This window comes from Grampus griseus, assembly GCF_964374135.1.
Source record: "Grampus griseus genome assembly, chromosome: 19".
In the NCBI taxonomy this organism is placed as follows: Eukaryota; Metazoa; Chordata; class Mammalia; order Artiodactyla; family Delphinidae; genus Grampus; species Grampus griseus.
This window is the reverse complement of record NC_139013.1, coordinates 54,254,416-54,269,095: the sequence shown is the minus strand read 5'-3', so window position 1 is coordinate 54,269,095 and position 14,680 is coordinate 54,254,416. Positions and strand designations below refer to the sequence as shown.

The window sequence follows — 14,680 nt, the reverse complement described above, 5'->3', positions numbered from 1 at the left end:
ATAGTAAACAGGTGCTCAAGAAACATGTGTGGGGCAAATAAGCAAACCAAGCGCCATGGCCGGGGAGGGTAGGGAGAGTCCCCGCCCTGCCCGGGAGGTGGCCAGGGGCACTGAGCCGGACCCTGGCTTTGGATCAGAATCGTGCGGTCTGCAGTCTGTCTCCTCCACTCCCTGATCCTGTAACTGCAGGCAGATGTGTCGGCCTAACCCTCAGCGTCTCCATCTGTGAAACGGAGACCGGCCTGCCTCTCGGAGCTGTGCCTCGATGAGCGAGGTCACCTGCTCCTCCCGAGTCCTTCCCCCCACTCCACTCGGCATCAGCAGACCCTGGCTGCGCCCCCTTCACGTTCTCGAAGATTCTAGAACCGCCTCACCTAGCTGGTCAACACTCCGACACTGACACGGAAGGATAAACGGCCAATGAAAGCTCTGGGTCCTATTTTCCTTTATACCATTCACGGCACGTAGCTCAGGATATAAAGTCAGGAAACCCCCGCTCCACTTGAGATCATGACCTCGTCCACTCAAAAGAACGCGTTGGGCTCTGTATCTAGAGCTCTGCAAGCTGTCTGCTGTGGCCACCACCCAAATGTGACGATGATGATCCGGGTGTGTTTCAGGGAAAAGACCTGAAATCCAGCAGGAACATCTGTACAGCACAATGGCCTGATCTTCATGGTCCCAAAGAGTTTGGGGGGAAGACCCAAGCCCTGGTATCAATCCATTTATTTATAGCTTATATAAATGAAAACCTAAAGACAATTGCTGTTAGGGTATCTTTTCGTTTATACTCAGAATTAGTCTGAGGTGGCGTTTTCCAAATGTTTGCCATTTGTATCTTGCTTTTATGGTTTTTGTCACATAATATTCTAACTGCATAATAGTCTTTAAACCAACTTTTCCTTTTCCTTTTTCATGTCCCCAGGAGTTGGCATTAATGAGATTTTGTTTGTTAAGGAATGGCAGAGCTTCTAAAACCAGACACAGACTTTTCCAGTTTCCATTCAGTCACAAAATAGTCACGGAATAATAGGTACACACCTGCCCGCAGGTGGATTTTGCTGGCCTGCCTCTCAATGCACACAGGGCACTGACACAGGGCAATGACGCAGTTGAAAGAATGTATATATATATGTACAACTGAATCACTTTGCTGTACAGCAGAAATTAACACAACATTGTAAATCAACTATACTTCAATTTTAAAAAGGGAGGCATTTGGAATTTTACAAGACCTGCATTTGAATTTCTTCTATTGCTAATTGCCAGGTAATGGTGTCCACTCATTTCTACACAGACAGACTTGACTCTGTACCAGAGACGTGTACACTCAACCCCCTAACGCAAGGTTCTCCTGCCCACGCTGGCTGGCCCTGTGGGAAGCAGCTCCCCGCAGCCTCCGTCCTACACTGGGATGCCCCGAGCCATGGTGAGGCGCGTCACTGTAATTTACTGTAATGACAGTTACAACGTGGCTGTCTGCAAACAGTTCACTTTTTATATATAAATTAGAAAGGATCCAAGGATCCCTGTAATAACAGCTTTCCTAATTACCTGCTTTATGTTTTCTTTATTGAGATGTCATTCACGTACCGTAAGATTCGCCCTTTCAAAGTATCTAATTCAGTGGTTTTATATGCAGAGTTGTATACCTATCACTACAATCACTTTAGAGCCTTTTCATCACCCCCAGAAGAAACCGCATCACTGCTGGGGTCCCTCCTCGTTCCCCGACCCCAGTCCCTGGCAGCCACTAATCTACGTTCCGTCCGTATGGATCTGCGTGTTTGGGGCATTTCATAGAGACCAAGTCACATGGCATGTGGCCATTTCTGTCTGGTCTCCTTCTCCTAGCCTCATGTTTCTATGGCATCCACACCGTAGCACGTGTCAGTGCTTCACTCTTTTTTTTTTTAATATCTTTATTGGAGTATAATTGCTTTACAATGTTGTGTTAGTTTCTGCTGTACAACAAAGTGAGTCAGCTGTACGTATACATATGTCCCCATATCCCCTCCCTCTTGCGTCTCCCTCCCACCCCCCCATCCCACCCCTCTAGGAGGTCACAAAGCACCGAGCTGATCTCCCTGTGCTATGCACCTGTTTCCCACTAGCTAGCTATTTTACATTTGGTGGTGTATATATGTCCGTGCCACTCTCTCACTTCCTGCCAGCTTACCCTTCCCCCACTGGCTTCCCTCCTTCTCGTGGCTGAATAGTATTCCCCTGTACGCTGTTTATCTGTTCACTACTTGACGGGCACCTAAGTTTGTTTACATTGTGGGTTTGAGGTACTAAGTATGTATTTTCGCTCACCGACATTAATCTTCCACGTAACACCTGACCGTCTTACAGACAACAACACAAGGGGGCGTCACCCTGAGGAAACCATGAGGGGCCTGACGTGGGTCCTCCACGTCCCGGATTACCGGCTGCCCTTCCGCTGGGACATGCCCCATTAGGGACAATCCCCAGCACCCCGTGTCCCCGAGCAGCCGTGGAAAAGCTGTGGCAACTTCACGCCCCTGCACAGAGCCTGCCTTCTGTCTGCCTCTGCTTCTCCACTGGGACCCAGGGTGGGGCGGTCACTGACGAGCACCACCAGGTCGGGGAAGGGCAGTTTCCCGGGGCTTAAAGTCAGGGCCCCGATCCCCAGCCCTGCAGTCAGCCGTGCGGCCTCGGCTACACGGTCTCTGTCCTCTCCTGCAGCTGCCTCCTTAAATCAAGGGCCGAGTTCCAAGTGCGTAATGAGAACACGCACCCACTGCGCGTTCCGCGTGGCCGCAGGCACCTGCGCAGGGCACCCGGGGCATCCTCACCGCGCCCCTCGGAGGGCTGACATCACACCCATTTACAGAGGAGGAAAAGAAGGACCAGTAAATGAAGACGCTGGGCCGGGGTCGCATGGCTAGCAAGTGGCAAAGGCAGAATCTAAACGTGGGTTGGCTGGCTCTGGAGTCTGCGCTCAGCCAGGAAGACCCAGACCCACGGGCCAGGGGGACAGTGACAGGGACTCCGAATCGTCAGCTTTCCTTCCTTTTGCAGACATTCGCTGGGCACCCACCTGCCAGACAGTGTGCTACGGGGAGACTGTGGCTTAGGGGGAAGGGCTGCATCTTCCCCATGCCATTTATGCCCCCCATCTCCCCACCTTCTCTTGTACACAGACGAGGGGGGGGATGGCCCAGCGCCCTTACCTGACCCCGATGGTGAACATGCTGAGGAGATGCTTCCCTTGCAGCCAGCCCGTGAACATGATCAGGCCTGGGAGGAGATAAAAACATACACGTATGTATGTACACACACACACGCACACACGTGCACACACACACACACACGCACACACACACGCGCACGCACGAGTATGTCCTCCAAAGGACGAAGGCATTCCAAACTCATTTCCTTAAAGAGTTTCCAGTAATATAGACACAGGACGGTTATGAATAACCTCAAACACGTGCCACCTCTCCCCTTTTTCTTTTTAAGAAACAACTCCCCTGCCTACGAAAAAGAGGATGGCTTTACTTTTTCAGGAGAAGATCAAGCCAGCTCAAGTAAAAGAAACAGCCAACCAGTTTATTTGGGGCTGTTGTCAACATTTCTGTATTATTCCACAAGTTCCCATGGGCTGCACGCCCCCAGGACTTGCCCCAAGGTGTCTGCTGTGCTCCCGTGATGCACAGATTGGCCGCTGTCTCTTGACTGACTTTATCCTGCGTGTTCATGATTAAATACATTCCTTTTTCCATTTTTCTCCTTCGTCAATCGTTGACCCAACGTCTTCTAAACGCCAGGCACTGTGCTATGCATGGGACACACAGTCAGTCAGAGACGGACCCTCCAGGCACAGGAGTGGCATGAGTTGCTGGGACCCGTGAAAGTGCTGAGACGTTCTGACAATGGGGAAAAGTTCAGGGGCCGCCAGGCGTGACCTCAGTTTCCTCACCTGCAAAGTGGGTACAATGACCATGTCTTCCTCAAGGACTTGTTTCAGGATGTAAGATGTGACAATGCACTTGGAGTGCTTAGCACGGCTCCTGGCCCACAGTAGCACCCAGTCGTGAACTGCTGGGGCCACGGTTACCAGACAGGTGAAGGGAAAAATGTGTGAGGTGAGAGGAGTCGCCTGTTGACACGTCCTGGGAGATTTGCTGAAAAGCACTAGCTTTGTTTTGCAGGGAAAGGGGAGTCAGCGCAAGCTTTCTGCTGGGTAGTAGCGGTGTGCGTGTGTGCGTGTGTGCGTGTGTGTTGGAGTACGGGGGTCAGAAGAGCTGATTTATTAGGGGCTATTTTCATACTATGTATCTTTCTAATTAATTTATTTATTTTTGGCTGCGTTGGGTCTTCATTGCGGTGCGGTGGCTTTCATCGCGGTGGCTTCTCTTGTTGCGGAACACGGGCTCAAGGCGCGCGGGCTTCAGTAGCTGTGGCTCGGGGGCTCTAGAGCGCAGGCTCAGTAGTTGTGGCGCACAGGCTTTGTTGCTCCGCGGCATGTGGGATCTTCCCGGACTAGGGCTTCAACCCGTGTCCCCTGCATTGGCAGGCGGATTCTTAACCGCTGCACCACCAGGGAAGTCCGTATTTTCATACTATGATTAGCAACAGGCTTCAGTAGTCAAATAAAATCTTAGCTGCCATCCAAATGAACCCAGTTGCAAAAGACTGGGTGGGAGGGAACTCTATTAAAAATAGGTGCAGGTCGCACCCACCAGGACCCGCCCCTACCCTGGGGGCCTCCCTGCAGTAGGAGGCTGAGCTTGTTCCCCAGGGGCTCACAAGAGCTGACTGTGCTCATTTCTTCCCAAATCCACGTTCAGTAACTTCGCACTGGTAGCTTGAAATGGGCGGCTGTGACTACTGATACCATGGAAAGGGGCAAACACCGCTTTCCGCTGGAGCTCGCTGTTCCCCTGAATCTCCTCCTTGGACCCTCTGAGGGTTCAAAATTCCCACTCTGCCGAGCAATTCTTCAAATATTTATTAAAAAGAAAACACGTCTGAATGGTATCATGGGCCTGGCCATGCACATGCTAATTTACTTTCTCATTTAACTTGAGGAATAATGGCTGATACGAGGCAATGACCGTGCAGGACCTCTGACTTGGATTTTTTTTTTTTAAACAAATTTCGTCTTGTGGAAAGGCCTGCTAAGAGCATCTATTTGACGATGTGCCTTGAAGCACATCTACTTGGTATTTGCTCTTGGGGCCATTATTACGGCCCAGTCTCCTTCTGGCAACCGCAATGTCTAGAGCAGGTGGTGGAAAGGTCTTCATATAACAGATCAGATAGTAAACAGCATCGGCTCTATGGGCCATATGGTCTGTTACAACTCAGCTTGGCCATTGCAGTGTGCAAGCAGCTATAGATAATACGTGAATGGGTGTGGCCGTGTGCCCATAAAACAGATGTGTGAACACTGAAATTTGAATCTCATATAACTTTAATGTCATAACATATTCTTCTTTTTCTATTTTTTTCAGTCATTTAAAAATGTAAAAAAAATTCTCGGCTTGTGAGCCACACAAAAACAGGTGGCAAACCCGATTTGGCCTGGGAGTCATAGTTTCCATCCCCTGCTCCAGAGTGTAAAAGGGTCTCTGGCCAGCTGGGGCCACGTGGGCATCCATTCTAGCCCAAAAGCCTGATCAGTGTAACCCCGAGGATGGCAGGTGAACGGCGATGCAGAGCCACTTTCCCCTCCTGCGTCCATGACAGACATCACTAATCCATCACAGTTCTCTGCCACCAAGCCTGAGCATGGACTCCAAATCCTCTCACAAGCACAGAGCCCCCTTAGCTGGGATCAGACCTGGCAGGTTAAGGTAAAACCCATTTTCCATAACTGCTCCAGGACAAACTAGGGTGGAGAGGAGGGAAGAGGACATAGAGTTACATGAAAACAGTAAAACTACTGACTGAGCAAAGTCTGAGCACTAAATCCAAAGTTGACATTTGGAAACTGGATACTAGAAGGTTGGGATGGGGTGGCCAGGGAGGAAAGGGTGGGCAGGTCTGTCCCCAGCATGACAGAATTGAGAGCTTTGACTTCAGACCATATCCTCTTAACACTTTGCTAAATTTACCACCTCTTACAAGTTGTGAAGGAGTGGGAGATACCTTCCATGCCTTTGAATCTACCCTTTCCTCTGTCTGGAATTCCCAATCTCTTCTTTTTTTTTTTTTTCACTTGGCAAACTACCCATCCTGCAAGACCCAACTTAATGTCACCTCCTCCTGGGAGCCTTCCCAACTCTCCCATGCAAAATTAACTGCTGCCTTCACATTTCATATTTGTTCAGGCGTCTCTCTCCTATTTCCCTGGGGTCCTTCAAAGGTCACAAGCTGTGTCTGACTCATCTTGGTGGCTCCAGACCTATCATAGGGTCTAGCATGTCACAAGATACTCACTAAATGAATGAATTGCATCTAGATGCCCAGAAGCACAACAAAACTGCTGCTAGGAGGGACAGATGTTTCTCCCAAGAACATTACTGGCTCTGCAGTTTAGCCAGATTCTCTAGTACTTCCTCCCATCACTGCTCATGCTATGAGCAGTGGTTGGTTGGCTTGTTTCTTTATTCACTCATTCATTCAACCAACATTTATTGAGAATCTACAGTGGCCCAGGCACTGGTTGATCCTGAAAGCTGGGAACGAAGGACACAGACTCAAAACCAGAGCTGGAGACAGCAGGAAGGAGCAGGTGAAGGGACCAGGGCAGCCCCATGGGGATCTTCAGGAGTAAGACCTGAATTTAGCTCTGCAGCATCTGTGGATGCTGTTTGGTGTGTTGCCAAAGACCAGGACGCACAAGCCCAGGCACGACCTGCTTAGTAGAATAGAAACATGGCTGGGTGCACCACCAGACTACATTTCCCAGTCTCCTCTGCAGTTAGGTAGGCCATGTGACTTCATTCCAGCCAATCGAGAATAGGCAAAATTGATGACATCACTTCCTGGTCCCTGCCTTAAAAATTTTCCCCCACAAGCCTCCATATTCTCTCTTTCCCTACCTGCTGGCTACATAGAATTATGGCCCACCTCCCAGGACCTGCATGAAGGCAGAGCAACAATACAGTAGGGGCCTGGGATCCCAAGTCAGTGTTTGGAGGTGAGCTATCCAGGAAAGCCATTTCACCAGGAACATGCCCAAGGACTGTGGTGTGGGCAAGAAATAGATTTTGACCATGTTAGGCCATTAAAATGTGGGGGCTGCTTGTTACAGCCATTAGCTTGTTCTGATAGAGAAACCTCTTGTTACTGTCCAAGAACCTCTGATCCCAAACCCTGATTCTCACCCAGGTGAGTAGCAGGGTATTTGAGAAACAGCTGTGGGTGCTCCGGACGGCTCCCTCCACACACCCCATCCCCTCTGGGACCCCGTGCAGAAATTGCTTCACCCACCAATTATGCCGAATGAGAAAAGTGTCAATTGCTTCCCCAGTTTGTCCATGCTTTTTTGTAGAGGAGTTTTAGGCGTCTGAAAGGATGAGAACAATGGGTTTGTTAGATGAGATCCCAGCAGCATCCCCCAGTTTCTGCCTGGATTTTTTAATGTCTTAAGCTGAGTGACGATTACACAAGGACACATATATAAAACTTCACTGACTGCTACATTTCAGATCTGCGCATGTCACCGTAAGTTATCTTGACAAAAATCCGAATAAATGTTTTAAAAGAAAAAAATTTGAAAAAGCGTACTCACGTTAATCATATCATCCTTATTCCTAAGGAGCAGGCAGGGCTGGTGTCACCAGCTGAGCATCATCTCAAACCCCAGCTTCCACAAACCCAGAGCCCCACTGCCCTCACCTCTTCAGCCTGCATCATCTTAAACACTTCTCCGAACTGGGATCTTTCTCCTGTTCCGATCACGACGCCCTGCGTACAGGAGAGAGGAGCTTGAGTTCTGAGGCTGAAAGCCTGCAGATGACGGAGGCCAGGGCCCCCAGGGCTTACCTGTCCCTTCCCGTACTGCACCAGGGTCCCCATGAAGACGATGTTGCTCAGGGTGGTGAGGTCGCCCCCGCCCGTCAGCGGGGTGTCCGTCTTGCTGCTCGGCTCGGCTTCTCCCGTGAAACTGGACTCGTCCACCAGGAGGTCTGTGACCTGGGGGGGCAAAGCGAGAAGGCGTGGCACCCACCCTCCCACCTGTGAGCTGGTGTTCAAAGCCCAGAACGGTGTCTAGCATCTTAGTGTCATCGCCAGCAGACAGCAAACAGGAACGTGCTGAAAGCAGGAAGCGAGGATCAGAACGCAGCCTCAGATGCCTCCAGGAAACAGAAAAGCTTTGAATGTACGGCCCCTTTCAGAAAGCAGAAAGGTCTCATATCCTATTTTAACATTATTTTAAATTTTAATATTGTTAAAAACTTAGGCAATGGTTAAATTAGAACAGCCCTCTCAGAGCATCCTGTCTTTCCCTTAACACTCCACATCCCACCCGCCTTGGAAGGTCCCGTACAATCTGTGTAGTCTGAGTAGCACTGAGCCGTGTTATGCAGTGACAGCCTAAGGTCACGTCAACACCCAAAACACATACTCGGGCACAGATACGCACACACACCCAGACGTTTCCAGGGTGACACTTCCAGAACACCTACCATGCGCCAGGCCAGGCGCGCAACACTTTACAAGGCTTATCTCTTTTTTTTTAAATTTATTTTTTATCTTTGGCTGCATTGGGTCTTTGTTGCTGCGCGCAGGCTTTCTCTAGTTGCAGCGAGCGGGGGCTACTCTTCGTTGCGGTACGCGGGCTTCTCATTGCGGTGGCTTCTCTTGTTGTGGAGCACGGGCTCTAGGCGCGCGGGCTTCAGTAGTTGTGGCACGTGGGCTCAGTCGTTGTGGCTCACAAGCTCAGTAGCTGTGGCGCACGGGCCCAGCCACTCCGCGGCATGTGGGATCTTCCTGGACCAGGGCTCAAACCCGTGTCGCCTGCATTGGCAGGTGGATTCTTAATCACTGTGCCACGAGGGGAGTCCCACACGAGGCTAATCTCTCAATCCTCACAGACTCCATGAAAGATGCTAGTATTTTCTCCTCTCTGCGTTTGGGGTAACTGAGGCATGGACTGATTAAGAAATGTGCTCACGTTTCCACGGCTAGTTAGTGGCAGAGCAGAGGGTCTGAGCCAAGGCGACGGCTCCAGAAACTGCACTCTTAACCACCTTGCAAAACTGACCACAGGCCCGGTAGGTAGCATTCAAGAGGTGAGTCTCCTGTGGCCAGAACTGTGCCAGGTACCACCGAGGACATGCAAGGCATCAGGGTGGGCTCTGCCCCTAAGGACCTTCTCATTTAAGCAAAAAAGAGGGCTTCCCTGGTGGCGCAGTGGTTGAGAGTCCGCCTGCCGATGCAGGGGACACGGGTTCGTGCCCCGGTCCGGGAAGATCCCACATGCCGCGGAGCGGCTGGGCCCGTGAGCCGTGGCCGCTGAGCCTGCGCGTCCGGAGCCTGTGCTCCGCAACGGGAGAGGCCACAGCAGTGAGAGGCCTGCATACCGCAAAAAAAAAAAAAAAAAAAAAAAAGTCTAATCAGACAAGTCCCGATTGCGGCACATTCTACAAAATACCTGACCAGCCCTCCTCACAACTGTCAAGGTCATGAAAAACAAGGCAAGTCTGAGCAACTGTCACAGCCCAGAGGAGCCTAAAGAGACATGATGATTAAATGTAACGTGGGACCCTGGAACAACAACAACAGGGCATTAGGGAAGAACTAAGGCAATCTGGTGAAAGTATGGACCTTAGTTAATAATAACGTGCCTCGATTGGTTCATTAATTGGAACAAAGGTACCCTACTAATCTATGATGCTGACATTACAGGAAAGGGTGTGGGATCTATGGGAATCCTCTCAACTATCTTCTCAATTTTTCTGTAAATCTAAAATGGCTCTCAAAAATAAAGTCTGTTTTTCTTAAAAAGAGGAAACGAAGAGAGAGATGAGACAAAGGTGCCTCTCGGAAGGCAGATGGCCAGAGAAGCAGGAAGAATGGGGCGCGGGGCTGGGAAGGGAAGGGGACGCAGGTGCGAAGGTGGGTGTGGGTTTGGATGTACTGGAATGCAGGTGGCCAATCTGTCCATCTGTCCATCCATCTCCTACGAGGGGCCAGGCATTCTTCTGGGCCCTGGGAATCCAGCAGGGCCGAGACAGACAAACCCCCTGACTTTGTGGAGGGACAGGCAATAAACATGAAAGCAAACAGACATTGGAAAGAGCAGCAGGTACCCAGGGCGGGGGGGTGGGGTGATGCCTCAGGAGAGGGGTCAGGGGAGACCAGTGAGAAGGGGACAGTGAGTTGAGACCTCAGGAATGAGAAAGGCTGTAAGTCATGCTGGTGGAAAGTGGGTTCTGGCGGCAGAAATGGCCCTCCTGAGTGAAGACACCCTGCAGGCAGTTGAAAGCATCAATGCGCCTGGCTTCTAAGTCAGGGCTGGGCATACAGCTTGGGCCTCCTCTGCCTAGAACAGCTGATTCACGTCCATTCCAGGACGGCTCAAAAGCCACTGCCTCCAGGAAGCCCTCTGTGACTGCGTTGGGCCAGGCAAGTCTGTCCTGTTTGGGAAACCCAGAGTTCCCGGGGCTTTTCCCTCAAGCCCCTGCAGCAATCGTTACCTGTCATGAGTAGATGTGGTTTGTGTGTTACTCTGGGCAATAAACCCATGAGCACAGAGATCTCGTCTGTTTTCTCCACTGCCTCCTCAGCACGCAGCACAGTTCCTGGCACATAGTAGGTGCTCAAGAAATATCTGTTAACTGAATGAGTGATGAGGATATGGGGAGGGGTGCCCTGAGGCAGGGAGGGAGGGCAGAGAGGCTTAGAGGAGGGCTTTGAGTGTGCTGGGCTGAGTAATAGCCCCCGCCCATCCGATCCCCCAAAGACACCCAAGTCCTAATCCTTGGAACACGTGAAAGTGTTACCTTAATGGCAAAACAGCCTTTGCAGATGTGACTGAATTAAGGACCTTGCGATGCGGAGATTACCCTGGATGATCCTGATGGGGCCTAAATGTCATCACAAGGGTCCTTTTAAGAGGAGGATCAGAGAAGTGTCTGAGAGAAGGAAGTACAAAGACAGAAGCAGCGGTTGGAGCAATTTGAGGCCACAAGCCCAGGAATGCGGGCGGCCTCTGGAGGCTGAAAGATGCAAGGGAACCAATTAATAGCTTAATGTGGTTAATTGGAACTAATTAAGAGCTTAATAGTGGAGAAGAATATTCCACTGTGAGTAAACAAAGCTATTGATTGTTCACTGGAGTTGCAAAAGGACAAAAAAGGAAACCTGTAGAGTGTTGGCGGCTCGCAGCCTTGAAAAAAGTCCTCGTGGTGGCAATGACCAGGCACAATTTCATTTGACAGAAGCGGGGCAGGAAGAAAACCAGCTGAAGTAGGAAAGGAGTCATTTGGGGTTTAAAAAATTGTTTCAAAGAACTGTTGTAGAGCCTGGGACTGATCAACAGTAAAATCGATTGCAGATATTTGTGACTCTGTCCCCCCATCAGGTGCTGCACGAGCAGGCAGCAGGTCTTAGCGTTTCAGCTTCAGGAGAACCCCACGAGGTGGGAATAAACATTAACCGCTTGGGTAGATGAGGAAACCGAGGCAAAGAGAAGGTAAGCAACTCGCTCCAGGTCACACAGCTTATGAATGACAGGATCCGGCTAATGCCCAGTCCCAGGGCACTAACCACTCAGCAACACTGCCTCTCTGGAGAGACTGTAGTATATGCGTATCCTCCCTATCGGCATGTGGACTCCCCACTCCGTACCTGGGGACTCCCTCACATTGTGGGGCAGAGCCCACCCCTAGGGGAGGCATGGACAACGTCACACTGGCTTCCCCAGCCTTCCCGCACGTGGGGCTTGGCCACTGGACGATGGTTCCTCTAATGGGACCCACCTGCCCTGCCTGGAGATCTGAAAGCCAGAGGCAGAAGGGCTTGAAAACCTGGGTGCCCTCTGGCCTCTGCCTCTACTTCAAAGACTGTCTCAGGATGCTGTAAACACAGCTCCCGGGGGTTAGCTCCCAGCCTCTTTGCCTCTCTCCATCCCCCCACTCCAGGCCACCCTTCGAACAGCCTGCTGTGCATCCTGAGAACATGTCCTCCTTAAATAAATAAATCAGGCTGATATTCTTAAGTATTCCAGGGATCATAAAATAGATTACTCCCATCGACGGATCCCTCTGAACTTGATTTAAGCTTTTCTCGAGAATCAAATGTATCTCGGAGAGCCTCAGGAAAAGTTCTGTGAAGCTGTGACACCCTGAGACCCACAAAGGTTGGGGACAGAGCTTGCCCCACACCCGATGTCCCCAACTGCGCTCTTGTAAAATCTTGCGCTACTATTTATGGCTGTACCGGTTGTTCCCATCCTCGTGATTAAGCAGTCAGATAGCGTTTCTCTCCGACATCAGCGTGGCCGTTTCCAGAAGCAACTTTTCCCTCATTCCTCAGCCCCACCCTGGTTTAATTGCCACTGCAGTTTCCTGTAAACTAGAAAAATCACATAACCACAGTTTGTTAGGCTTATACTTAAATGAGAAGAAATAATTTGTGAAATGCCATTGGAGGAGGTTTATGCTTAAAATGAGCTCGCTTGCTAACTTCCTGTTTGTGTGCACACGTGCCTGTGTCTGTGCAGTGCACGAGACAGAGAGAACGCCTGCCTCTGAGAAGCTAAGTGTCTGCATGGCCCCTGGACCCAGGGTCTGGGGCCCCTCACCTCTGTGAGACGGATGTCTGCAGGGATCCGGTCTCCGATAGAGAGAGACACGATGTCTCCAGGCACCAGGTCTCGAGCAAGAAGGTGATGGAGTTTTCCTTCTCTTATGCTGTGTTTGAAATGGGAAAAAGCAAAAGCACCCATGTTGACATCTCATTTTTAGGCACTTTGATAACCTTGAGCAAAGATTACAGAAACACACTTTCTCTTTCCCTTACGGACAAACCCTTGTGCCTTTACGGTTTTATTATTTTTTAAATTCACCTATCCTAAAAGACTTTTGGGAAAGTGTATGGCTTCTAGGAGACCCTGAGCCTCATTTGAAAAGTGGGGTGACTACTGTTCACTCTGCCTGGAAACAAGGCTGGGCCACACGGCCTCCAGACGCTTCTGCTGGTCTAGGGAAGCAATTCCTTAATGAAGCTGGCAGCTAGCGGCACTTCTGTCCTCAGAGGACACAGCACTCTGGTGTGCAGAGCCCGGCTCGGGACCTCAGGGATGGCAGAGGCTTGCCAAAGCTGGGAGGAGCATCTTAAGTGCTCGAGAAGCTGGGGACACCCCCTCCCACAGGGCCTGGACTGTTCCTCACGGCCATCTGCCGTCTAACGTTAGACACGGATGTGCTTCTGTGCATGGGCTCCCACTGGAATCCCACCACACACTGCCCCTTGCCCGACATGGCAGGAGCCTCCCAGATGGACCTGTGCCCACCCCACCTCCGACCTCCTTCAATTCATCCTGTACGTGGCAACCAGAGAGCTCTTAACGCACAAAATCGGATCACAACTTCCTCCTACTCCAACCGTCTCCAGTCACCTTGGAGTCAAACCCAGAGGCCCTGCCTCCTGTCACCCCGCCCCCGAATGCACCCAACTCCTTCTAGTCTCAAGGTCTTTGCTGACCTGGAATGCTGGAGCAGACATTCCCCTCTTCCCTGTTAACAGAATTCAATCTTATTCAGGTACCGCCCTTCTCCCCACTGCGCAGTGCTCTAGCGGGTGGGTCCTGAGTGGCTGAGACCATCAGGGTGATCCCAGCGCCTGCCATGACCGGCATAGGGACAGGCATGATCTACAATACTGGCCTAAGAGACAGGAGTGGATATTTCCTGGGGGCTTGAGAGAAAGTTTTTTTCACTCTGTACACGTACACACACACACACACACACACACACACACACACACACACACACACACACACACACACACACACAGAGATGGCCTCTTCTTCTGTTGGACCTTTTTATACCTGGCTGTGATGCCCGGAGCTGTGGCAGCCATTTTGGGATCATGAGGGAAGCTGGCCCAAGAACAAAGCTAACAAGCTGAGGATAAAAGGCACCAGGTCCTTGGTACCATCTTGAATTAACTAACCCCAGCATCCACCCCCCTACTCAGATCCCTTACCATAAGACAACACAATTTCCTTGTGGTTTGCACAGCTGAATTTTCTGGGTTTTGTATCCAAGAGTGCCTATCAGATATACATCTGCTCTTCCCTCAGCTCTTCCCATGGCTGGCTCCTGCTGTTTCTCAGTCCTCAACCTAAAGGTCAGCTCCTCCTTAAATGTCAGATCAGGGTGGGCTGACAGCCAGTTATTTAAGGTAGTTCCCACACCTCCCCTCGTCACTACCGCATCTCCGTGAGGTTCTCTTCCTTCTAATTTTTGTGCGGCTTTGGGTTTCAGGGGGTCTTTTTGGCTTTAATGCACCTGCCACATTCCAAAATCATCTCATCCTTCACTTCATCATCTGGCTCCCCTGTTAGAAACGTGAGCGCCCCGAAGGCCAGGGCCTTCCCATCGCTTCGCTTGGGACAATACCTCCCTGCACACAGTAGGTGCGTAGTAAGTATTTAGTGAATGCATAAAGGATGGAGGTAACATAGGAAGTGTCTGCAGGGCAGATGCTGTTCCCGATTTGTGACACGGGTCTCAGGGACTCGGGGAGTGAG

At 50.8% G+C, this 14,680-nt stretch overlaps 1 protein-coding gene across 1 annotated transcript in view; it reads right to left on the bottom strand.

The window, feature by feature from the left end:
• The window catches only part of ATP2C2 (ATPase secretory pathway Ca2+ transporting 2), a gene marked incomplete at its 5' end in the record, with an annotated part of 73,080 nt that overhangs the window by 18,794 nt on the left and 39,606 nt on the right, over window positions 1-14,680 (bottom strand). Inside the window, 5 exons of the mRNA XM_082676385.1 lie at window positions 3,198-3,264; window positions 7,408-7,483; window positions 7,816-7,884; window positions 7,963-8,112; window positions 12,728-12,836. Of these exons, the coding sequence (XP_082532511.1) occupies window positions 3,198-3,264; window positions 7,408-7,483; window positions 7,816-7,884; window positions 7,963-8,112; window positions 12,728-12,836 (471 nt within the window). The remainder of the gene's footprint in view (window positions 1-3,197; window positions 3,265-7,407; window positions 7,484-7,815; window positions 7,885-7,962; window positions 8,113-12,727; window positions 12,837-14,680) is intronic.